At 45.4% G+C, this 26,123-nt stretch overlaps 1 protein-coding gene across 1 annotated transcript; it reads left to right on the plus strand.

Annotated features, from left to right (window-relative positions):
• Positions 1 to 248: 248 nt before the first annotated feature.
• LOC309546608 (cell surface glycoprotein CD200 receptor 1-B-like) lies at positions 249 to 25,099 on the plus strand (the record flags this gene model as incomplete). The annotated part of the gene is made up of 3 exons (XM_082246348.1): positions 249 to 459; positions 15,314 to 15,619; positions 24,831 to 25,099. The coding sequence occupies 3 exons, from the start codon at positions 249 to 251 to the stop codon at positions 25,097 to 25,099; spliced, it is 786 nt and encodes a 261-aa protein (XP_082102474.1).
• Positions 25,100 to 26,123: the final 1,024 nt, after the last annotated feature.

Below are 26,123 nucleotides of genomic sequence, written 5' to 3' on the forward strand. Positions count from 1 at the left end.
GTTTGGCCAATAGACGATCATATTAAATAAGTATACATTACCTATGATTACCAATTCCGTCTACCATAATGTGCTATTTTCCTTAAACACTTTTTTAGGAATGAATAACATTCAACCTGGAGAGAAAACAACATACTGGACGTAAAGCTTTGAAGGACGAATAGCTCTGCAATTTTTTTTCTATAAATACTCCTCCTAGTGTAGCACACAAATATATTTTCTCACATTTTATTTGAAACATTTTCCTAATGGTTTTTCTGGTGACCGTTAAGTCACCACAGGATGCTCCAAGTTCCAAGAACGCCATTACATGTACAGGATGTGTGATTGCGGTAATAGCTGTGAGTATCGGTGACACGGTCATAGCACTTTTCTCCTTTTCAGTGTCAATGTCTCCTCTGCAGACAATGTATCTTCTGGCTGTCCTGCTGCTTCTATACCGGGATGTATCATCCTCAGGTGAGAGCTTTATATTGGGGATGAGGAGAGGGGGGTGGGGGCAGGGAGGTTACTGCTATAAAAATGGAGTTTGTATTTAAAGTGTATGTAAACGCAAAAGTGACAAGAATACATACTTTAATTACATTTTTTTTATACCAGAGTTTAGTGTCCCTTTAACTATTTCAATACCGGGCACTTTCACCCCCTTCCTGAATAGGGCAATTTTCAGCTTTCAGGGCTGTCACACTTTGAATGACAATTGAGCGATCATGCAACATTGTACCCAAACTAAATTTGTATTACTTTTTCACATAAATAGAGCTTTCTTTAAAAAAAAAAAAAATGTTGTTAGTTTCTGTTATAAAGTTTTGCAAATAAATAATCTTTCTACATAAATTTAGACCAAACTGTATTCTGCTACATTTCTTTGGGGAAAATAACCCAAATCAGTGTATATTATTTAGTCTGTAGGAAAGCTATAGAGTCTACAAACTATGATATATACAGTATCTCACAAAAGTGAGTACACCCCTCACATTTTGGTAAATATTTTATTATACCTTTTCATGTGACAACACTGAAGAAATGACACTTTGCTACAATGTAAAGTAGTGAGTGTACAGCTTGTATAACAGTGTAAATTTGCAGTCCCCTCAAAATAACTCAACACTCAGCCATTGATGTATAAACTGCTGGTAACAAAAGTGAGTACACCCCTAAATTAAAATGTCCAAATTAGCCATTTTTTCTCCCTGGTGTCATGCAACTTGTTAGTGTTACAAGGTCTCGGGTGTGAATGGGGAGCAGGTGTGTTAAATTTGGTTTTATCGCTCTCATTCTCTCATACTGGTCACTGGAAGTTAAACATGACACCTCATGGCAAAGAACTCTCTGAGGATCTGAAAAAAAGAATTGTTGCTCTACCTAAAGATGGCCTAGGCTATAAGAAGATTGCCAAGACCCTGAAACTGAGCTGCAGTACAGTGGCCAAGACCATACAGCGGTTTAACAGGACAGGTTCCACTCAGAACAGGCCTCGCCATGGTCGAACAAAGGAGTTGAGTGCACATGCTCAGTGTCATATCCAGAGGTTTTCTTTGGGAAATAGACATATGAGTGCTGCCAGAATTGCTGCAGAGGTTGAAGGGGTGGGGGGGGGGGTCAGCCTGTCAGTGCTCAGACCATACGCCGCACACTGCATCAAATTGGTCTGCATGACTGTTCTTCTAAAGATGATGCACAAGAAAGCCCGCAAACAGTTTGATGAAGACAAGCAGACTAAGGACATGGATTACTGGAACCATGTCCTGTGGTCTGATGAGACCAAGATAAACTTATTTGGTTCAGATGGTGTCAAGCGTGTGTGGCGGCAACCAGGTGAGGAGTACAAAGACAAGTGTGTCTCTCCTACAGTCAAGCATGGTGGTGGGAGTGTCATGGTCTGGGGCTGCATGAGTGCTGCCGGCACTGGGGAGCTACAGTTCATCGAGGGAACCATGAATGCCAACATGTACTGTGACATACTGAAGCAGAGCATCATCCCCTCCCTTCAGAGACTGAGCCACAGGGCAGTACCCCAACATGATAACGACCCCAAACACAACTCCAGACTGACCACTGCCTTGCTAAAGAAGCTGAGGGAAAAGGTGATGGACTGGCCAAGCATGTCTCCAGACCTAAACCCTATCGAGCATCTGTGGGGCATCCTCAAACGGAGGGTGGAGGAGCGCAAGGTCTCTAACATCCATCAGCTCCGTGATGTCATCATGGAGGAGTGGAAGAGGACTCCATTGGCAACCTGTGAAGCTCTGATGAACTCCATGACCAAGAGGGAAAAGGCAATGCTGGAAAATAATGGTTACCACACAAAATATTGACACCTTGGGCCCAATTTGGACATTTTAACTTAGGGGCGTAATAACTGTGTGTTGAGTTATTTTGAGGGGACAGCAAATTTACACTGTTATACAAGCTGTACACTCACTACTTTACATTGTAGCAAAGTGTCATTTCTTCAGTGTCGTCACATGAAAAGATAGAATAAAATATTTACAAAAATGTGAGGGGTGTACTCACTTTTGTGAGATATTACACTGTATATCTGAAAATTGATCAATCCTGATGTATTGACACCCTATCCCATTTCTTAATGCCAGGACAGTACAAATACCCCCCAAATTACCCCTTTTCAGAAAGTAGACAGTCAATGGTATTTAGAAAGAGACATGGCAAGTTTTGAAGTTGTTATTTATTTGTCACAATTTTTTTGGAAAATAAATTTAAAAAAAATCACAATTTTCTTTTCTTTCTGCATACTGTTACCAGTGCAGTACATTGCTATCATATAACACTGGTACATGATAACACTAATACTTGATGGACACTGACTGGTGACAGTATGTAAAAAAAAAAAGAAAAATGTATTTCTTTTTTTTCCAATTTTTTTTATTACTTGTTTTCTGTTTTTTATTATTATTATACAGGATTTATATAGCGCCGACAGTTTGCGCAGCGCTTTACAATATGAGGGAAGACAATACAGTTACAATACAATGCAGGAGGATTTAGAGGGTCCCACTCGTTAGAGCTTACAATCTAGAAGGGGGGGGGGGGGGTCAAGTGAAACAAAAGGCAATAGCTGTGGGGGATGAGCTGATAGAGAAAATGGAGGTACAGTTGTCAGGTGTGGGTAGGATAGGCTTCTCTGAAGAGGAGGGTTTTCAGAGATCGTCTAAAAGCTAATAGAGTAGGAGATAATCGGACAGATAAGGGTAAGGAGTTCCATAGGATTGGAGAGGCTCTGGTAAAGTCCTGTAGGCGAGCATGGGAGGAGGTGACGAGGGAGCTAGAGAGCAGGAGGTTTTGAGAGGAATGAAGAGAGTGATTAGGTTGGTGTTTACGTAAAGCAGAAACTTTCTTTGTAGTTTTGGATCCTGAAAGCTGAACTTCCAGCAGATATAAAAGACACAAATGAATGCAGAATTTTGGTCATTGATTATCTTTCTTCAAATGCAAGCAGTGGAAGCACCTGAATGTGAACTGATATCAGCCTCTAGCAATCCCTGTACAGCAGAGCTCAGACTGGAAGCAAACAAAGCAGTACAAGGAACCAATCAGGTGTTTACCAGTGCTCTGGTGCTGCCAAGGAGCATGCTGATAGGAGGAGAGAGCAGAGTGACATAGAGGTAAGCTAATCAGTTTCCTGCTTCTCCTTCACTATCCAGTCACAGTCAGGGGAAGGCTGTTGATCCCGGCAGTAATGCACTCAGCTCTTAATTTTGAGTTGTGAGCTGACAACAGACTGGGTTTTTTTTTACCAAAACTGGAGAGTGCAAAATCTGGTGCAGCTCTGCATAGAGACCAATCAGCTTCCAGGTTTTATTGTCAGAGCTTAATTGAACAATGTGAAGTTAGAAGCTGATTGAGTGACATGCAGAGCTGCACCAGATATTGCACTCTCCAGTTTTAGTAAATAAACCCCACTGCCTCTTCTATACCAAAATCCAAAGAAATGGTATCAGCCCTGCCCAGTTGCCTTTTTCTAAACTTGAGAATCCCGATCCCTCTCCATACCATAGAGGGAGGTGTTTTGTAGTCTAAGGCAAGGTTTCTCAAACTTTTTTCAGTTAATATTTATGGACAGTCTTGAGGCACCCCTTTCTAATACGTAACAACTATTCTAATAGTGCAACAACATCCACAAGTCCAAGTAGGACACTCAACGTTAGAGGTGATTTATTCTTCCAAAGCAAATACACTTTTGCAAATTAGTACTAACTAGTAGTCCAATGTTTCTCTTCTCCATCAGCTAATGTGACCCCAACTGTGATGAAGAGGGACAGGGGAGGGTTGCTATGCAGGTGACTGACATCCTCCTTATCATCTGATGATGCCATTGGTTGTTGGGACGCCGGCAGCTAGAAGGTTGTAATGGTGCACAATGAAAACCTGTGATTGGTGGAACTAAAAGGCAGCTTTATCCACACGCCGGCTTGTATACAATTTTTGGCCAATTTTTAGGCATTTTGCCAGGGCACCCCTGGAGAAACCTCAAGGCACCCCAGAGTGCCTGGGTACCCTGGATGAAAAAGGCTGCTCTAAGGTAAGAACCAAGGGGGCTTATTTGACTTCTTGAGTAAACAAGACACAGGGAGGTTCTACGTTTCTGGCAGGATCAATGGGTATTTTTGTTCTTACATTTGGGATATATGCAGCCCTGGAACAAGTTTGCAAACAAGGAAAATCAGAAGTGATCACTCTGGTTCTAATCAGTAACTGGAACTATAGAAAAGGGTTGGCATGACAGCCAGGTAATTAGCATTTCCAGACTGAGAATAAAAATCTTCATTATTTCTCAGGGATGGCTCCAGTGCTATCTGGCAGAGGTGGGGGACTTGAGTCACATGACTTGACTTGAGTCAGACTTAAGTCACCAGTTTGAAGACTTGAGACTTGTTTGACTAAAGTTAATAAAAGACTCGACTTGACTTTGACTTGGTATTCATGACTTGAGACTTGACTTTGACTTGAGACATATGACTCGAAATGACTTTACTTTTTTAAGTTATTAAATATTTGCATTTTCTCAGGATGTGTTAAAGCAAAATGAATGTGCCTGTTATGTTTCTGACTAGGGTTGAGCGAACACGGACTGTATTATTCGTGTTCGTACCGAATAATTGGATTTTTGTTACCCGAACAGGGACCCGAAAACTTTACTGTATGTTCGGGTAAAAATCCGTGTTCGGTCGTTTTATTTCCGGGTTTTGCATGCATTGGCGCGCTTTTCATGGCGGGGCTTTCAACAGCCAATCAACAAGCGTTTAACTGGTGTGCCTTAAGCCATCCCAGCCATGCCTACAAATGTATCAGAAGTTGTGATTGGCCATCTGAAGCATGTGACCAAGTCTTTATAAGTCAGAGGCAGCGCCGCTGCGTCATTCTGCTGTGTTAGTTCAGGGACAGAGCACACATCATACGTGCTGGCTGCTGATTAGGGACAGACAGGAAAAAAAAAACATTTGTGTCCGGATAGAATTGAGGGACAGGTCGGAGTGTGTTAGGCAGGACGAGTTGTAGGCATTTTAGGGCGAGGCTGCTGATTTTTAGGGTCAGTTTTCTACGATCGATTTTGCTGTGTGGGAGGGGTTTTCAGTGACCGATCTACGATCTTATCAATCCTTTTAGGGAGAGGCTGCTGCTGATTTTTAGGGTCAGTTCTCTACGATCGATTTTGCTGTGTGGGAGGGGTTTTCAGTGACCGATCTACGATCTTATCAATCCTTTTAGGGAGAGGCTGCTGCTGATTTTTAGGGTCAGTTTTCTACGATCGATTTTGCTGTGTGGGAGGGGTTTTCAGTGACCGATCTACGTTCTTATCAATCCATTTAGGGAGAGGCTGGAGATAGGCAGGTGTCAGTGGTCCACATCGATTTTGCTGTGTGTGGGGTGCAGTGAACACAATTTTTTTTGCCCACTGAGGAGGAGGGAGAAAATTATTTTTCTATTAGTCACTGTGTGCAGCATTTTTCCTTCAGCTGTGCTGTGCTGACTGATCATACACTTCTGTGTTCAGTTCACATGTGCTATTATTGAGTGGTTTCAAGAATCATACACTTTTTTCTATTCCACTATTCAATATGCAGCCTTGGGTTAAAAAACAATTTAATTGTGGCCTGCAGCAGAGCTGAATGATATTTGGGGTTCATCTCATACTTCTGAAGATTTGAGGGTGCTGCCTGTTCCAAACTCCTCCTACTCCTCATCCAGCCTTTTAGGGGTACAAACAATAGTAATTGGGGCCTAGTGTGGTTTTGTACGTGTGAGATACATACACTTTTTTTGATCATATTTCCTTTTCCGCTATTCAATAAAAACCTTTGGGGAACAGTTAAATTGCGGGATAGTCTGTGTTGGTAGGTGTGAGATCCACCTTTCCAAGTTTTTGGGGTTCATCTCATACTTCTGAAGATTTGAGTGTGCTGCCTGTTCCAAACTCCTCCTACTCCTCATCCAGCCTTTTAGGGGTAAAAACAATAGTAATTGGGGCCTAGTGTGGTTTTGTACGTGTGAGATACATACACTTTTTTTATCATATTTTCTATTCCGCTATTCAATAAAAACCTTTGGGGAACAGTTAAATTGCGGGATAGTCTGTGTTGGTAGGTGTGAGATCCACCTTTCCAAGTTTTTGGGGTTCATCTCATACTTCTGAATATTTGAGGGTGCTGCCTGTTCCAAACTCCTCCTACTTCTCATCCAGCCTTTTAGGGGTACAAACAATAGTAATTGGGGCCTAGTGTGGTTTTGTACGTGTGAGATACATACACTTTTTTTGATCATATTTTCTATTCCGCTATTCAATAAAAATCTTTGGGGAACAGTTAAATTGCGGGATAGTCTGTGTTGGTAGGTGTGAGATCCACCTTTCCAAGTTTTTGGGGTTTATCTCATACTTCTGAAGATTTGAGGGTGCTGCCTGTTCCAAACTCCTCCTACTCCTCATCCAGCCTTTTAGGGGTACAAACAATAGTAATTGGGGCCTAGTGTGGTTTTGTACGTGTGAGATACATACACTTTTTTTGATCATATTTTCTATTCCGCTATTCAATAAAAACCTTTGGGGAACAGTTAAATTGCGGGATAGTCTGTGTTGGTAGGTGTGAGATCCACCTTTCCAAGTTTTTGGGGTTCATCTGATACTTCTGAAGATTTGAGGGTGCTGTCTGTTCCAAACTCCTCCTACTCCTCATCCAGCCTTTTAGGGGTACAAACAATAGTAATTGGGGCCTAGTGTGGTTTTGTACGTGTGAGATACATGCACTTTTTTTGATCATATTTTCTATTCCGCTATTCAATAAAAACCTTTGGGGAACAGTTAAATTGCGGGATAGTCTGTGTTGGTAGGTGTGAGATCCACCTTTCCAAGTTTTTGGGGTTCATCTCATACTTCTGAAGATTTGAGGGTGCTGCCTGTTCCAAACTCCTCCTACTCCTCATCCAGCCTTTTAGGGGTACAAACAATAGTAATTGGGGCCTAGTGTGGTTTTGTACGTGTGAAATACATACACTTTTTTTGATCATATTTTCTATTCCGCTATTCAATAAAAACCTTTGGGGAACAGTTAAATTGCGGGATAGTCTGTGTTGGTAGGTGTGAGATCCACCTTTCCAAGTTTTTGGGGATCATCTCATACTTCTGCAGATTTGAGGGTGCTGCCTGTTCCAAACTCCTCCTACTCCTCATCCTGCCTTTAGGGGTACAAACAATAGTAATTGGGGCCTAGTGTGGTTCTGTACGTGTGAGATACATATACTTTTTTTGATCATATTTTCTATTCCGCTATTTAATCAAAACCTTTGGGTATAAACAATTAAATTGCGGGATAGTCTGTGTCGGTACGTGTGAGATACACCTTTCCAATTTTTGGGGCGCATCTCATACGGCTGAGGATTTGAGGGTGCTTCAGTCTGCCTCCTGCCTGTTCCGAACTCCTCCTACTCCTCATCCTGCCTTTAGGGTACAAAAAATTGTAATCGGGGCCTAGTTTGTGTTTGTACGTGTGAGATACACCGTTTTGTAAAATTTGTCCTATTCCTCTATTCAATATACACCCTGTTTGAGTGTAAAAAATTAAATTGCGGGATAGTCTGTATCGCTACATGTGAGATACACCTTTTTAAATTTGTTTGGCGCATCTCCTTCTACCGCCGAGGATTGCAGGGCGCTTCAGTTTGCCTCCTGTTCCCAACTCCCCCTACTCCTCTTCCTCATCCTGCCTTTAGGGTACAAAAAATTGTAATCGGGGCCTAGTCTGTGTTTGTACGTGTGAGATACACCGTATTATAACATTTTTCCTATTCCGCTATTCAATATACACCCTTTTGGAGTGTAAGAAAATTAAATTACGGCATGGTCTGTATCGGTACGTGTGAGATACACCTTTTAAATTTTTTTGGCACATCTCCTTCCACCGCCAAGGATTGCAGGGCGCTTCAGTTTGCCTCCTGTTCCAAACTCCTCCTACTCCTCTTCCTCATCCTCCCTTTAGGGTACAAAATTTTTTAAACGGGGCCTAGTCTGTGTTTGTACATGTGAGATACACCGTTTTTTTTTATCCTTTTTCCTATTCCGCTATTCAATATACACCCTTTTGGGGTAAAAAACATTAAATTGCGGCATAGTTTGCATATTTGACTGTCAGATACACCCGTGCGATACTGTTGTTGTTTTGTTCCGCTATTCAATAAACACCTTTCTAGGGCAAGATCATAAATTACAGAAATATGAGGAGACCGTCAAATAGGGGCCGTGGCCTGGGTCGTGGTGCTGCCGGTAGAGCTCCTGTTGCAAGGAGAGGATGTGGTCGATCTGTGCCAGCTACACGCACAAGTGAAACACCTTCCTCAAGTGTGAGTAGGCGACAGAACCTGCAGCAGTATTTGGTAGGGCATAATGCGCCTCTAGACGTGATGAGGCCTGAAGAAGTACAGGCGATAGTAGATTGGGTTGCTGACAGTGCCTCCAGTTCCTTCACATTGTCTCCCACCCAGTCTACTGCAGAAAGGTCAGAGTTGGCACCTGCAGCCAATGTCCAACCGTCTTTCACCTCACCCCCTTGCAAATCAGGCAAGCAGTTTGAGCCCCAAGCCATACAGCAGTCTCTTCTTCTTTTTGAGGACTCTGTTAGCAGGGTTTCCCAGGGCCATCCACCTAGCCCTGCCCCAGAAGTGGAAGAGATTGAGTGCAGCGATGCCCAACCACTTATTTCTCAAGATGAGTACATGCAAGGACCATCGCAGCACGTCTCCGATGATGACGAAAAACACAGGTGCCAACTGCTGCGGCGTTCAGAATTGTGGAGACCGACAAGGAGGGCAGGGGTGAAGACTGGGTGAAAGATGATGTGGAGGACGATGAGGTCCTCGACCCCACATGGAATGAACGTCATGCAGATGACCTGAGTAGTTTGGAGGAAGAGGCGGTGGTCGCACAGAGCCACCAGCACAGCAGAAGAGGGAGCAGGGTGCAGAAGCGGAGCGGCCGTGCCCTAGACACTACGCCCGCTACTGCCCAACGCAGCAAGGGAACGAGCGCACCAAAGTCAGCTCAAAGGAGTTCTCTAGCGTGGAAGTTCTTTAGAAAATGTGCTGATGACAGGACACGAGTGGTTTGCACCCTGTGCAATCAGAGCCTGAAGCGAGGCATAAACCTTCTCAACCTGAGCACAACCTGCATGATCAGGCATCTAAGTGCAAAGCACGAGCTGCAGTGGAGTAGACACCTTCAAAACCAAGAAACGTCTCTGGCTCATCCTGCTTCCTCTTCTGCTGCAGTTTCGGCCGCTCCAGCCACATCTGTAGTGATACCGGAACCTGCCACCCCGCAAACAGAGGATCTGTCAGCAACACCACCACCTGGGTCACCAACCATCTCCACAATGTCCCGATGTCCCGTGGAAGCGTTCAGCTTTCCATCTCCCAAACACTTGAGAGGAAGAGGAAGTACCCCCCTACCCACCCGCGATCCCTGGCCCTGAATGCCAGCAATTCAAAATTCCTGGCCTTTGAAATGCTGTCATTCCGTCTGGTGGAGACGCACAGTTTTAAAAACCTTATGTCGGTGGCTGTCCCAGAGTACGTTGTGCCCAGCCGCCACTACTTTTCCAGGCAAGCCATCCCTTCCCTGCACAACCAAGTGGGGGAAAAAATCAGGTGTGCACTGCGCAACGCCATCTGTGGCAAGGTCCACCTAACTACCGATACGTGGACCAGTAAGCACGGTCAGGGGCGTTATATCTCCCTAACGGCACACTGGGTAAATGCAGGGGCGGATGGGCCTAAGGCGGATAGCAATTTGGCGCATGTCTTTCCACCACCGAGGATTGCAGGGCGCTTCAGTTTGCCTCCTGTTCCTAACTCCTCCTACTCCGCTTCCTCATCCTCTACCGCCTCCTCATCCGGACAGCGTAACACCTTCACCACCAACTTCAGCACGGCCAGGGGTAAACGACAGCAGGCAGTTTTAAAACTTGCCTGTTTGGGGGAAAAACCACACACCGCGCAGGAGTTGTGGAGGAGCATGGAACAGCAGACAAATGAGTGGTTGCTGCCAGCGAGCCTCAAGCCCGGCCTGGTGGTGTGCGATAACGGGCGAAATCTCATAGCAGCTCTGGGCCTAGCCGGTTTGACTCACATCCCTTGCCTGGCGCATGTGCTGAATTTGGTGGTACAGAGGTTCCTTAAAAACTACCCCGATATGTCAGAGCTGCTGCAGAAAGTGCGGGACGTCTGTGCGCACTTTCGGCGTTCTCACCCTGCTGCTGTTCGCCTGTCAGCGCTGCAGCGTAACTTCGGCCTTCCCGCTCACCGCCTCATATGTGACGTGCCCACAAGGTGGAACTCCACCTTGCACATGCTGCAAAGACTGTGCGAGCAGCAGCAGGCCATAGTGGAGTTTCAGCTGCAGCACGCACGCGTGAGTCGCTCTGCGGAACAGCACCACTTCACCACCAATAACTGGGCCTCCATGCGAGACCTGTGTGCCTTGTTGCGCTGTTTTGAGTACTCCACCAACATGGCCAGTGCCGATGACGCCATTGTCAGCTTAACTATCCCACTTCTATGCCTCCTTCAAAAAACAATTCGGGCGATGATGGAAGAGGATGTGGCACAGGATGAGGAGGAGGAGGATGAAGAGGTAACATTTCCAAGGCTTTCAGGGCAGTCATTCACAAGGGGCTCAGAGGGTGGGTTCCTGCACACACAAACGCCAGGGACACAATTGTCCAGCAGGGGCACAGTTCTGGAGGATGAGGAGGATGAGGAGGATGAGGAGGAGGAGACAGAGGAGGAGATGGAACCATGTTCACAGCAGGGTGGCACCCAGGCCAGCTCATGGCCATCACTGGTGCATGGCTGGGGGGATACAGAGGACACGGACGATACACCTCCCACAGAGGACAGCCTTTCGTTGCCCGCGATTACATGCTGCAGTGTCTCCACAACGACCGCCGAGTTGCCCACATTCTAACTTGTGCTGATTACTGGATGGCCACGCTGCTGGATCCCCATTACAAGGACAATGTACCGTCCTTAATTCACTCACTGGAGCGCGATCACAAGATGCGCGAGTACAAGCGCACGCTGGTAGACGCGATGCTGCTGGCATTCCCACCTGACATCGGGGCCACAGTGGAAGCACAAGGCAGAGGAGGAGGAGGAGGAAGAGGTCGCCAATGCAACCAGGGCACCGCCAGCACCTCAGAAGGCAGGGTTAGCATGGCCGAAATGTGGAAAAGCTTTGTCAGCACGCCACAACAAACAGCAGCACCAGCAGCTCATATGGAACGTCTTAGCAGGAGGCAGCATTTCACGAACATGGTGGAGCAGTATGTGTGCACACGCCTAGACGTACTGAATGAGGGGTCTGCCCCCTTCAACTTCTGGGTCTCCTAGTTGGGCACATGGCCTGAGCTTGCCCTTTACGCCTTGGAGGTGCTGGCGTGCCCTGCAGCCAGTGTATTATCTGAACGGGTATTTAGCACGGCTGGGGGCGTTATCACAGACAAGCGCAGCCGCCTGTCCAGAGACAATGTGGACAAGCTCACGTTCATTAAAATGAACCAGGCATGGATCCCACGGGACTTTTCCGTACCTTGTGCAGAATAGCGATGGATACCGACCTTACCCAGCCATTGTTCTATTTTTGCTCTTTCTCACTCTTTTGGGGTGTACCCTCATTTAAAATTTCTGAAAAGAAGCAGTGTTGGCTACCTCGTCCTCCTCAGGGCCAGATTAACGTAGGGGCTATTGGAGCTGCAGCTCCAGGCCCCTACCTTTATATAGGCCCCGGGTTGGCCATATTCACTGTTACCGCTCTTCTGTCACTTGTAAACACAGAAGTCTGACTTCTATGCTCGCTTTGCCAGGCAGCTCCCTCAGAACCTCCCCACACAGCACGAAGGCCGGACAAGGAGGGACAGTTGCCGATGCATGGATGTGTTTATGGGCTTCAGAGACAGCATCCCATGTTGAATTAGGCATGCATGGCTGCACCCTTCCTCCTCTGGGTGCATGCCAAGGCACGGCCCTTAAGGCCCTTCAAAATCCTCAGCACGAAGCCCATGATGCTCTTAATCCGGCCCTGGCCCTCCTCCACCGCCGCTTCCACCTACACCGCCCATAGGTGTGCGCAGCCTATTGCATTAGGGTGTGCACCCCAAAGTTTAAATACACATGCATGTGTTTGCCTACATGTACATGGCCCCGATACATTACTCTCCCTGCTGGCAAAGAGAAATAGAGCAGAGCAGGTCCGAGGGAGATCTCTCCCATCTCCTCACTGGCAAACAGAGCGATAATGCTATGTGCCCTAGGTGATTAGGGTGTGCCCAGGCACATCCGGCACACCCTGTGCGCACGCCTATGAGACCGCCACATCCACCACCACCTCAACCTCCCTCCTACTCCATATGGGCCTTGTCCTTCAGAGATGAAGAACATTGTTTTATTTTTCTGTTTTTTTTTTGTTGTTTTAAGTTATTTTCCTATCCACATTTGTTTGCAGGGCACTTGCCATGCTCTTAACAACGTTTTGCTGCCATTTGCAGCACTCTAGCCCTTTCCATTGGTGTTTTAGAGCCATTTTAGTGCCTGAAAGTTCGGGTCCCCATTGACTTCAATGGGGTTCGGTGTCCGGGAAAAGTTCGGCAAAAGTCCGGGACACGGACCCGGACTTTTTTTTAAAGTTCGGCCGAACCCGCCGAACACGGACATCCAGGTGTCCGCTCAACTCTATTTCTGACACCACAGTCACTTAAAACACCTCAGTGTGTTCTGATTTTTAGGACACTGGCTGTTTAAGAATGGAAATACTTAACATGTTTTAGTGACTGTGGTGTTGAAATATGACCGGACGAAGGATTTTGAGCTGTTTGGGCATTCAAAGTGTTTCTTTAATATGCAAAGAAAAAAGCACTAAGCAGTTTTGTTAATGTTGTAAATATAACAAAACCTTTCCTGACCACTGACTTTTAACTGATTTAAAGGTGAAAATTGGGGTGGATCAGTATTTTGACTTTTCCAAAACAAATGACTTGACTTGCTTGACTTCTAGCAGGGACTCAACTTGACTTGCTTGCTTTTCGCCACAGTAACTTGGGGCTTGCTTGAGACTTGAAGGCTGACCAAAATCAATTTTGGGCCATCCACTTGCTCTAGGTCACCTGAAAAACAAATGGATAGTCCCGATTTTTTTTTTTTGTTTACTTACCTTGTTATAGAAGAAAATATACTTACCTTTCTTCCTCTTCCTCCCTCTGCGGCCGCAGCCCGCACCGTCTCTTCTGGCCTGGGATGACTCCTGGGAGCTGAACGTCATCGCTCCCAGGAGTCAATGCGCCTGCACCGGCCCCGCTCGTCCCTTCTGGTGCAGGCGCGGCATTCCCTGCTAAACAGCTTCTGGACATGCCGCACCTGCACCGGAAGTGATGAGCGGGGTCAGTGAGGGCATTCTGGGACTCGGACGTCACCGAAGAGGACGCTCTGGCTTCAGGTGCCCACACCTGAGATGGCAGCACTGGACAAGACATTTTCAAGGTAAGTATTTCTTCTAAAAGGTAAGTGCGACCCGGGACAGTTCAAAGGCTATCTATTGTGGAACTAGCCCTGACTGCCCCGGGGGGATTTTTAGTGAAAAAACTTTTCCGGGGCCAGAACTCCGCTGTAAGACTTGAGACTTGCTTGTGACTTGCACATGTGTGACTTACTCCCATGTCTGCTATCTGGTGAAAAGACTCTTCATATGTATATAGAGCATATTTTGGAGAATCCCCTTGGGGTGGGACTTTATAGGTCACTCGAAAAAAATTGTATTGAAAGTATAGTTAAATGATATATTTTATTAATTACATGAAAATGTAGAAAAATACACATACAAAAAAAATTATATGATAAGTAACGTTTAAAATTTGGGCAAAACTGGTGTAGATAAAAAGATGTACATATAGACTCAACCAACTATTCCATGTATGATCCGACGTTTCGAGGTGGAGACCTCTTCCTCAGGGACTGTACTGGAAATAGTTATTTCTGCAAATATTGAAGAAATATCGTAACAGACAATTGTCAGCTCATAAAATACGATAGCAGAATATAGATATAACATATTTTGTGTACATACTTATACTTGTTATGTCAAAAAACATTAGAAAAGAAATACAAAATAAATTTACATGGTAGGAGAAAATATGAACACCAGTATTGTTTTGCCATCAAGTAAAAACATGGATTTTTGACAACACCCACAGGAACTAGTAGTTGTTTTGTGTGTGAGAGGAAGGTTTAATGCAAGCAAGGAGCCAAGGTAGTGTAGATAAGCATGCGACAAAAAATGTGTAGACTGAGGGCCAAGTGTCACAACTGGAGTCCAATATAGCCTGAACAGATGGGCAGAGGCCAACCACAATGTGCTGTAGAAAATAGACGAAAATGAAAAAAATTGATAAAAATAAATGAATATATGTATAAGGAAAGAAAATATCCCTCTCGGTTTTATGCGTTTGTTCTGTTGCACTGCTGCATGTTATTGCATGACATGTTCACAGAACAACTTTTTTTTCTTTCCTTATACATATATTCATTTATTTTTATCAATTTTTTTCATTTTCATCTATTTTCTCCAAAATATGCTCTATATATCGGGATGTGGCACTCACACTAAGGAACATAGCGGGAACACACCTACAAATTCATATGTATATAAATATCATACTAAAATCTACATGACTAAATATAAATCCTGGTGATAATACAGAACGCATGACTTTGTAGGTCAAACAATGCGCTAAAACATGCGATCTTCTCATTTCAGATGTTACAGTTGTGGTGGGGAGAAGAGGGAATTCTACACTTCTACAATGTGGAGGAGATCCTGGAGACAACATAACGGGAATAATATGGAAGATTCATCACATTAATAATTCTCTGTGTTTATTCTCTTATGGTGCATTAATAAAAGGAAGAAAACAGATATACAACAACTGCAGTACAAGAATGACATTTACCAATATAACACTGACCATCCACAACACCCAGATATCTGATGGAGGAAATTATACCTGTGAATTGTCACGTACTGAAGGAACCTTCATCAATACAACTATTCTACAAGTATTAGGTGAGTGATATCTGATTTCTCCACTGTGATAAAGTCAATCCAATTCAGCGCTATTTTTTCTGTCTTCCATATTGTATAAAAGCGAATCACAAACCAAAATAATATAATTATCCCTAAAATGTACTGTATGTGTGGTTATAGTTTTTCATAAAAAATAAAATAAGATCCTGATACATTTATTATGGCATGCAATAATCTAAGATATATACAGACATTTCTATTTAAAGTATATCTAAATCTAAAAGCAAAATGTAATATATTGCAGTTTACCAATCTTTAGATGTGATGGCTGCATTGTTTTTTTGTTTTTTTTCTCACCGGTAATTCTATTTTTTTTTAAACTCCCTTTATCAGACCAAGCTGTCCAGCAAAAAATGGCAGCTAGAGGGTTGAGGCGAAGCATATACAGGGGTGCTTACATTGATCAGCTTGTATTCATTTATGTAAAACCTTCATCCCAAAACAAAAAAAAAGAAAACAGCTGTTGCTGTAACTGCTTAAAGTGATTGCAAACGATCATCTTGTAAAATAACCCATTAAGTTTAAGATAGAAATGAAAGGCAAAACATTTTTGTATAGATATAAAAAAAAAAAAAATGATAAATACTTTTTTCCCTTTTTTATAAGTGAGTACCTTCTCTCTGTTTTGAGCGGCATAAGAGGTGGTGGGAGGAGAAACAGCAGCACACTGAGCTTCCCAATGTGCAAGGGAGGCGTGTCAGGGCAAGCTGAGTTCCCAGCCTAGCTAGAGAACTGACCACTGTGTGTTCTCCTGCTTAGTGTGGTCAGTTTTTTTTATAGGAAAGCAGAAGGACTAGCAGGAATGCCAGGAATTATACACAAAAGAAGAAATACAAAGAGAACAGGAGAGAAACTTCCTCATACAAGTACATGGTACAGCAGGCACATATCAGGAATATGAAATGTTGGGGTAAAAAACCCTTTAAAAAGTGTTCAGCTATACATGATCCCATACGTGGGTGACCCCTGCATCGTATTTCCTTTGATTTTTAATACAATTATTGTACCAGAAAAAAGTATTTAGGATAATTTCACCTTTTTCAGAAAAAATAATAAATGCAAATTTTTTTGCAGGTAAAAAATGTGCATTTATTATTTTTTGCTGCAGTAGCCTGGAAAGCACCCACAGTCAGCAGATCTCTGATGCAATGCAAGTATCCTACAGACATGTCAGTGTATCGGCCTACTCGTACCTCGTACCTCGTATAAGGAAGCCGATACATTCTGACAGGAAGCATGAATGAACCACAGAGCTCACAGCACCATGTTAGTTTATTGAAATCTACAAGCTGACAGCCACAAAGGCCACTGGACCTTGTAGTTTTCCATTCACAGGGCTCTGTAAGTGAGTGATGTGGCCGGAAGGGCGGAGCCCCACACAACAGATTTTGAAAATTTTGACAGCTAGGGGCTGGAGAAGATCCCCTGCTAGCTGGCACAGTGAGGGAGGGGGAGTTATGGGGGCCGATGCATTCATAACATGTTATACTCCGAATATGGGTGTAACTTGTAACATGGTATGAAAGGTGAACTTATCCTTTAAATTGTTAGTCAACTTCACCTAAATCTTCTAGCCTGGCACTACCCTCCCCCCAGACTGACAATGCTGCCATCCAAGGGTGTCTCCATTGCTCCTCCATCCAGAGTGGAGACACCCTAAGACAGGAAGTGTGTTACTGGCTGGATCACCAGGTGAAAAAAAATAAAATAAAAACGAATGCAATCACTATGTCTAAGGAGTCCAGGAGATTGTCAGCGACTGCGGACATGGTAAAGGAGATTGTCAGCGACTGCGGACATGGTACAGGAGGTGGTCAGAGACTGCGGACATGGTACAGGAGGTGGTCAGAGACTGCGGACATGGTACAGGAGGTGGTCAGAGACTGCGGACATGGTAAAGGGGGTAGTCAGAGACTGCGGACATGGTAAAGGGGGGGGTCAGAGACTGCGGACATGGTAAATGGGGTGGTCAGGACTGCGGACATGGTAAAGGGGGTGGTCAGAGACTGCGGACATGGTAAAGGGGGTGGTCAGAGACTCAGACTGCGGACATGGTAAAGGGGGTGGTCAGAGACTGCGGACATGGTAAAGGGGGTGGTCAGAGACTGCAGACATGGTAAAGGGGGTGGTCAGGACTGCAGACATGGTAAAGGGGGTGGTCAGAGACTGCGGACATGGTAAAAGGGGTGGTCATAGACTGTGGACCTATATATGTGTATATATATACATACATGTGTGTGTGTATATATACCCCTATACAGAAGTTCAGATGTTTTGCCTGCCTCCAAAGACCCCAAAAAAATGCCCAAAAAAACGCCTGCGCCAAAAAAAAAACGCCCAAGTGTGTTATTGCAGGCGTTTTTTTGGGGCATTTTTTTTTGGGTCTTTGGAGTCAGGCATGACATCTGAACTTCTGTATAGGGGTATATATACACACACATGTATGTATGTATATATACATCTACACATATATAGGTGTGAAAATAGCAGAACCCTATGCTTGCGCTAATGAAATAATTAACAGGCATATGGCTCCGCTCCTATAACACCTATATGTGTGTGTATGTGTATAATACATATAAGTGTGTGTGTATATATACCCCTATACAGAAGTTCAGATGTTTTGCCTGCCTCCAAAGACCCCACAAAAATGCCCAAAAAAATGCCTGCGCCAAAAAAAAACGCCCAAAAAAATGCCCAAAAAAAAAACGCCTTCAATAACACACCAGGGCGTTTTTTTTTTTGGCGCAGGCGTTTTTTTGGGCATTTTTTGTGGGTCTTTGGAGGCAGGCAAAACATCTGAACTTCTGTATAGGGGTATATACACACACACTCTTATATGTATTTATACACATACACATATACAGGTGTGAAAATAGCAGAACACTATGCTTGCGCTAATGAAATAATTAACACGCATATGGCTCCGCTCCTATCACACCTATATGTGTGTATGTGTATAATACATATAAGTGTGTGTGTGTATATATACCTCTATACACAAGTTCAGATGTTTTGCCTGACTCCAAAGACCCCTAAAAAAAACCCCAAAAAAACGCCTGCAATAACACACCTGGGCGTTTTTTTTTTTGCCGCAGGTGTTTTTTTGGGCATTTTTTGGGGGTCTTTGGAGGCAGGCAAAACATCTGAACTTCTGTATAGGGGTATATATACACACACACGTATATGTATTATACACCTACACATATATAGGTGTTATAGGAGCGGAGCCATATGCCTGTTAATTATTTCATTAGCGCAAGCATAGTGTTCTGCTATTTTCACACCTATATATGTGTAGGTGTATATATACATACATGTGTGTGTATATATACCCCTATACACAAGTTCAGATGTCATGCCTGACTCCAAACATGTCCTGAAAAAAGCCTTATAAACGCCTGCAGCAAAAAGCAGGCTGACAGGGGTGAAGCCACCATCCTGTTCTATATGTGACCTAAGAGAAATTATCTTTTCTCTATAGCGGTCACCCTGACATGGAAGGTGTCACGGACCCTACTTCCCCCCCCCCCTCTTTTCCTCTCTTCTACACCCCCAGTACTTTACTATCTTCCCCAGCATAGGATTCTTTTCTCCCCCCTGGCTGCTCACTGCTTTGCCTGCCCCCCCCACTGTGCTGTCCCTCTCCCCTCCCCAGCAAGGTGCCTGAATGTCTGCTTCTCCGCCTTCATGCTCACTGTGGACAATGAACACATTCCTTGTGTGGGCTCAAAAAGAGGGGGGCGGGGCTGGTTCCTGGGCAACTGGACGCCAGGCTGGGAGTTGCCTGGCCCACCTGCTGGGACACAAGTCCTAATATATTTAGCTGAGTGAGAGTCTCTCCTGGGTGTAGTTCATCTCTGCTGTTTGGAAGACTGTGTGGCTCTGAGCTGCGGCCAGAGAACACAGAATCCCCTATTGGTTCCTGCGGGCCTCTTCAAACCTTCCTACAACCTGGATTTTGGATTCATCCTGTACCTGCCTGCTGGTGAGTGGATTAACACTGGGCCTACCAGAACTCTGCCTGAACTTTGTCACCTCATTGTTTGTTTGCCCTGATCCGTGTGTGGCCCAATCCCTCGCTGGCCAGGACTTTGCCCATTCTATTGGGAGCCCCTGTTACGGACTAACCCGTTTATCTGCAACTCTGTCCTACCCACGTTGGGTCTGACCCTGGGCACCTTTGTTTGGCCCCTTTCTTTGTGAACATACCCGCTACCGTTCAATAAAAGGCTTTGTTGGCACTCCTGCTCTCCATGTGCGTTCTGTCTTACCTACACTTCCGTCACACTGGTTGGCAGCGGCGGGATCAGAACGCTGAAGAGGATGGAGAGCAGCCCCCTCACACTGGACCCAACGCGGGGTGGGGAGTACAGAAATTGGACTGTGGCAAGTTTGCAAGAAAAGGCTCGGGAGTTAAGCCTTACCTACAGGGGCCTGTCCAAAGAAGAGCTGGTCACCGCCATTGAGGAAGCCGGCCTTCAGAGAACTGAAAGCTTGAATGCTCCGCCGTCAGAGAATGAACAGAGTGCATCCACCGTCTCAAGTCCCAGGAGCCCTTGGATCACATGGTACGAAGAGGAGATGGCTATCCTGGGGCCCGGGGCCACCTTGGATGACAAGCGGGAGGCTATCCGAAGGGCTCATGAGCGAGAAACCATGAGAGGCCTCAGGGGATATGACCCTCTCCCCAGCCCACGAGTCGGTGGGCCTGATCGGCCAAGGGTGACTCGTAAAGACTTCAAGCCATTTTGTGAAGCTGCAGGGGATGTGGAAGGGTTCTTCCAGGACTTCGAACACTTATGTCAGCTGCTGGAGGTGCCCCGTGGAGACTGGGTACGCCACCTAGTGGGCCTGCTGGAAGGGGGTGCGGCTGCTGCCTACCGGACAATGAACGCACAGTGGAATCGAGATTACAGTAGGATCAAACAGACTATACTAGAACACTACGCGGTAACTTCAGAAACCCACCGGATCAAATTCCGGGACCTCTCCTGTCATTCTGAGCCTTCCTTCAAGATGTATGCGCACAAAATCTCGCAGGCCTGCAGACGCTGGCTGGAGGGGGAGCAGGCCTTTACTATTGAACAAGTTGTCCAGGCCTTTCTAAAGGAACAATTCTTTGCCAAATGCCCAGCAGAGGTGCGGGAGTGGGTGAAGGAGAGGGACCCTGGCACCCTTGAGCGGGCTGCTGCACTGGCAGACGAGGCCCTTGCCATTAAACCCCATTGGAAGAGACTGGTAGTCGAGCCGCCCAAAGCCCAGAACACAGGCAGACCACTTCCCAGCAACCCCCTGCCACTCCTCCAGCGCCCTGTCGCCCCAACACCATCCACAGCTCCTTCCTACCGACCTCGTACTTCTGGGCCATTTCTGGACCGCCGGTGCTATGGGTGCAACCAGCCCGGGCATCTTCAGGCCAGCTGCCCTCAGTACCGTCGCACCATGTCTGCCAGCCACAGTCGCCCAGTCAACTACCTAAAGTTGACCCCAGAGGAAGAACCACTACCCCCACCTCCCAGTGACTGGCTGACCCCCACTGTTGCCAATCCTCCTCGGGGAGTCTACGGTGTTCATCCCCTTGTCCCATCCTACCCAGAGCAGAGGCAGCGCCACCTGCAGGAGGTCCTGATTGATGGAGAGAGAACTACGGGATTTCGGGACACTGGGGCCTTCCTCACCATTGCTGATCCCCGCGTGGTAAAACCAGAAGCCATCAAGCCAGGCCCCGGGTTCTTTATTGAAATGGCAGGTGGTACTACGAAACACATCCCCAAGGCGTCGGTTCGCCTTGACTATGGGTTTGGGGAAAAGCGCTGCCAAATTGGAATCATGGCTGGACTACCTGCGGACATTCTGCTTGGAAATGATTTAGGAGAGCTACAGTGCCAATACGTCGGAGCTGTGACCAGGAGCCAAGCCAGCCACGGCCTGCCTGCCGAGAAAACCCAACGGGACTCCCCTTCTGCCCTGGATCCGGTGAGTGTTACCAACCCTGACCAGAATACCACCCTGACCTGGGACCGTGAGAAATTTAAACAGGAACTAGACTCTGACCCCACATTGAGCAAATTCCGGTGCTATAGGTGTAACCAACCTGGGCATCTTCAGGCCAGCTGCCCTCAGAACCGTCGCACCACATCCGCCAGCCACAGTCGCCCAGTCAACTACCCAGAGTTGGCCCCAGCGGAAGGACCTCTACCCCAACCTCCCAGTGACTGGCTGACCATCATGGCGCCCAATCCTCCTCAGGGAGTCTACAGTGTTTATCCCCTTGTCCCACCATACCCGGCAGCAGGACCTTCAGTAGGTGAGCCTATTACCACAAGTGCCTCCAAGGAGACCTGCCGAGGTCCCCCTGTCAGCACTTGTAAAATAAAAGGGGGAGGGGTTGTCACGGACCCTACTTCCCCCCCCCTTCTTTTCCTCTCTTCTACACCCCCAGTACTTTACTATCTTCCCCAGCATGGGATTCTTTTCTCCCCCTGGCTGCTCACTGCTTTGCCTGCCCCCCCCCCCCCCACTGTGCTGTCCCTCTCCCCTCCCCAGCAAGGTGCCTGAATGTCTGCTTCTCCGCCTTCATGCTCACTGTGGACAATGAACACATTCCTTGTGTGGGCTCAAAAAGAGGGGGGCGGGGCTGGTTGCTGGGGCAACTGGACGCCAGGCTGGGAGTTGCCTGGCCCACCTGCTGGGACACAAGTCCTAATATATTTAGCTGAGTGAGAGTCTCTCCTGGGTGTAGTTCATCTCTGCTGTTTGGAAGACTGTGTGGCTCTGAGCTGCGGCCAGAGAACACAGAATCCCCTATTGGTTCCTGCGGGCCTCTTCAAACCTTCCTACAACCTGGATTTTGGATTCATCCTGTACCTGCCTGCTGGTGAGTGGATTAACACTGGGCCTACCAGAACTCTGCCTGAACTTTGTCACCTCATTGTTTGTTTGCCCTGATCCGTGTGTGGCCCAATCCCTCGCTGGCCAGGACTTTGCCCATTCTATTGGGAGCCCCTGTTACGGACTAACCCGTTTATCTGCAACTCTGTCCTACCCACGTTGGGTCTGACCCTGGGCACCTTTGTTTGGCCCCTTTCTTTGTGAACATACCCGCTACCGTTCAATAAAAGGCTTTGTTGGCACTCCTGCTCTCCATGTGCGTTCTGTCTTACCTACACTTCCGTCACAGAAGGGCTTGGTCACCCTGCCATAGCAGTCAGTGTCAGTTAACCCTACAGTCCACTACGGTCACCCTGGCACTTAACACTTTCCCTACAGAAACTAGATTTTTGAAGCTAACTAAAGTGGAAAATAGCACCCTAACTACACTAGATATCCCTTTCCTCACACTAATAATTGCTAAATGACACTTTGAGAGCAGAAGTAACAGAACTGCTTCCACTCTCTTTCACATCCCTGTATTAAAATGGTAGAAATTTGGCGGGGCTATGTTATATACTGGGGGGCGTATTCACTAATGATTGGTCTCTGGACCCCCTAGTCACTCCAATCACATTCCTAGCATTCTCCTGCCCCCTCAATCGGCTTTTACTGATGGTTCTGGTCCAATCACAGGCTTTTAAAGCCCATTTCCTGGCCCATTGCATTTTGGTCGGTTCTGGTTGCCGAATTCCGAACTTTTTCAGCAAAAAGTTCTAAATTCAGCCGAACCTCGAACAGTCAATGTTCGGGTCGAACCGATGGTCGACCCGAACCATTCGATCATCCCTAAAGATGATATGATATTGGCTTGGGCTCACACAGTACAATGCTGCAGAGATTGGCTCTGATGACATAATGTCAGCTCAGTTCTCTGCAGTATTTAGGGTTGCCCGTGTCGGATTCTGCTGTCATGTGACTATCCAAAAGACACCGGGAATAAAGGTATGTACACTGGAAAGGTAAAAAACATAATGGCAGACGGTGGGTAGATTGGGGGTGGGGAGAAATGTTGCCATACCTGGAGTTGAGCTTTAGGAGAAATATTGTATAGGTGCACTTTGCTCTTTGATGCAGATTATATGCAATTAATCAGCTGCACTTCCTCATCCCTTTAATTATTGGCCTTGGGGTCCTTGGCGCTTGATTATCTTTTTTATTCATGCACTTTGCTCTTTATTTACCATTAATTTACTTTAATTGTGGTAGAATTTAGGTTTTGTCACTGTTTGTAGTCATATCTTATGTACAGATATGATTAATATTGAGTTCATGACCAGCCTATCAGCATCAATACTAGACTACTAAGACTCATTTCTAACTTCTGTAACTCCTAGTACATCCAGGACCAGTATCTCCCAGTCTCTGTATAAACGTATTCAATTAAAGTAAGTTTCCTCTTTTGTCTACATAAATCTTTAAAGCAGAGCTCCTGACTTTTTTTTTTTTGTTTGTTTTAAAAATCACCCTTGTGATGTTGCAGCTTATGCAATCTAAATCTAAGAGTTTTTCTTTTTTAATGTGTTTATTTGTACTCCCTGTACCCTCCAGATCCAGTGAGCTTCCATCCTTAGTGTGGGCATCTGAAGCTTGCTGGTGCAGTTGGCTATCAAGCGCGCGCCTCCCAATCTCACGCCTGTGCAGTGTGAATAAAGCGCGGCGCACTCAGTGTACTGCAGGTTGCCCGTATACTCCTGGGATTGATAATACATATCCCAGGAGCCAATAGTCAGACAGAAATTACGTACTTCGTGGCGGTGAGGTACAGAGGAAGTGGAGCTTTTTAGTGACCAGAAAAGGGTAAAATGCTTTAAAAAACAAAACAAAAAGTACATTCAGTATATTTATGGCAATGGGATCAGTAACGTTGGGGGCCAAACTTCAAATACAGGGTGGAACTCTGCTTTAAAAAGAATTCCTGGTATAGATATTTTTATATAGTTACATTGCTCCAGAAATTGGAACCCAGAAGCTAGTGGAGATCACTGAAGTAGTGGTGTCTACTACACTGATTTCCAGCTTCTATAGGGATCCCCCAGGTAGGGAACATACATACTTACATTGGTCAAATCTGGAAAAGTGTAACTATATAAAAATATCCATTCCTGGAATCTTGTTTAATACATTAAAACTAATTTGCTACTCCTACAATGCATATTTCAAAGAAGGTTTTATCCATCTGTACATCTTATAACCCATTGGTAACAATTGTTTAGCAATATATGGTTTAGTAATTTCTTCCTCCTTATTCCTTCAGCTCAGCCCTCTGTGTCTCTGGATATAAAGAGTGATGGATCTCCGGAGTGTAGAGCCATTGGTGGATTCCCGGCTGCAGAGATCTCCTGGATCCCCCACTCAGATGATATAAACACAATGGAAATTAAAGATTTGAGTGATACCTGGACAGTGATCAGCACATACAAGTCTGATGCAGACAATGTGACATGTTTTGTGTCTCATCCCACATTTGTGAATCTCTGGAGCCAGTCAATTGTATTACCAGGAAAAAATGGTGAATGTATGTAAAGTATGTTAAATTCCCCTAATGGACATAATACATCTAGCCTTCTTACTATACAAGGTGTACAATTAAAAGCCAAAATGTTGGAGGATCCCACTCTATGGACCTCAAAGTTCTTTCCCATATAGCTCAAGCAGACACAGCCTATATGATAGTGGCAACTCTGCTCCGAATTCAGAAGTGCAACAGTGTTACCACCCCATCACTAGAAATGGCATTAGGTGGACTTCACTGGCAGGCCTAATAGGTATTTGCTGGACTTTGTAGGTTGGCTAAGAGAAAACTGTATATGTATAAATTTTCTTATAATTTTATAAATGCTGCAGTACATATTTACTTCACTGGGCAGCCATAGTTCTACTTTAAATACCCTATAGATAGAATATTCCCTTCTATGGTTGGTTATGAAAAAATGTATTTTTCCTAGAAGTAATTTCTATTAATGCATATTAGGAAATTCTCCTCTGTGATTTACTGGCCACACCTCAAGCTGTACGGCCATTGGTGCGCTATGTGCTACATGCATATCATGGTGTCTCCTATTGAAGTTTATATTACATTTATACTTTGAATGTCTGCCTCCTGTTCCTAAGACGTGTGGGTTTAAGGGTGTCCTATAAATGGGGGTGAGTGGATGTGGCCAGTAGGTGGATCCCAGACTTAATTTTGAAAATGTGGCCACCTTACCATAGGATCTCATTCATACTAGGGACTGGGTGTCAATAGAAAAGGTTGGGAGCTGTTGGGATGCTGCAATTGGGTTGGGATGCTGCAATAAAGGGCTTCCTGCAAGGGTCACTGCACCGTGCAATGTAAACTGTATAGGGTTGATTTACTAAAGACAAATAAACTGTGCACTTTGCAAAGTGCAATTGCTCCAGAGCTTAGTAAATGAGCAAAAGCTCTGTTGACTTCCATCATCCAACGATATGCAAGCAAAGATGTTTTTTTTGTTTTTTTCCCTTGCATGTGATTGGGTATTCTTTGCAATGTGAAGCTTTACCTCATTTACTAAGCTTTGGAGCAACT

This window comes from Pelophylax lessonae (genome assembly GCF_965119305.1).
Source record: "Pelophylax lessonae genome assembly, chromosome: 2".
NCBI lineage: Eukaryota > Metazoa > Chordata > Amphibia > Anura > Ranidae > Pelophylax > Pelophylax lessonae.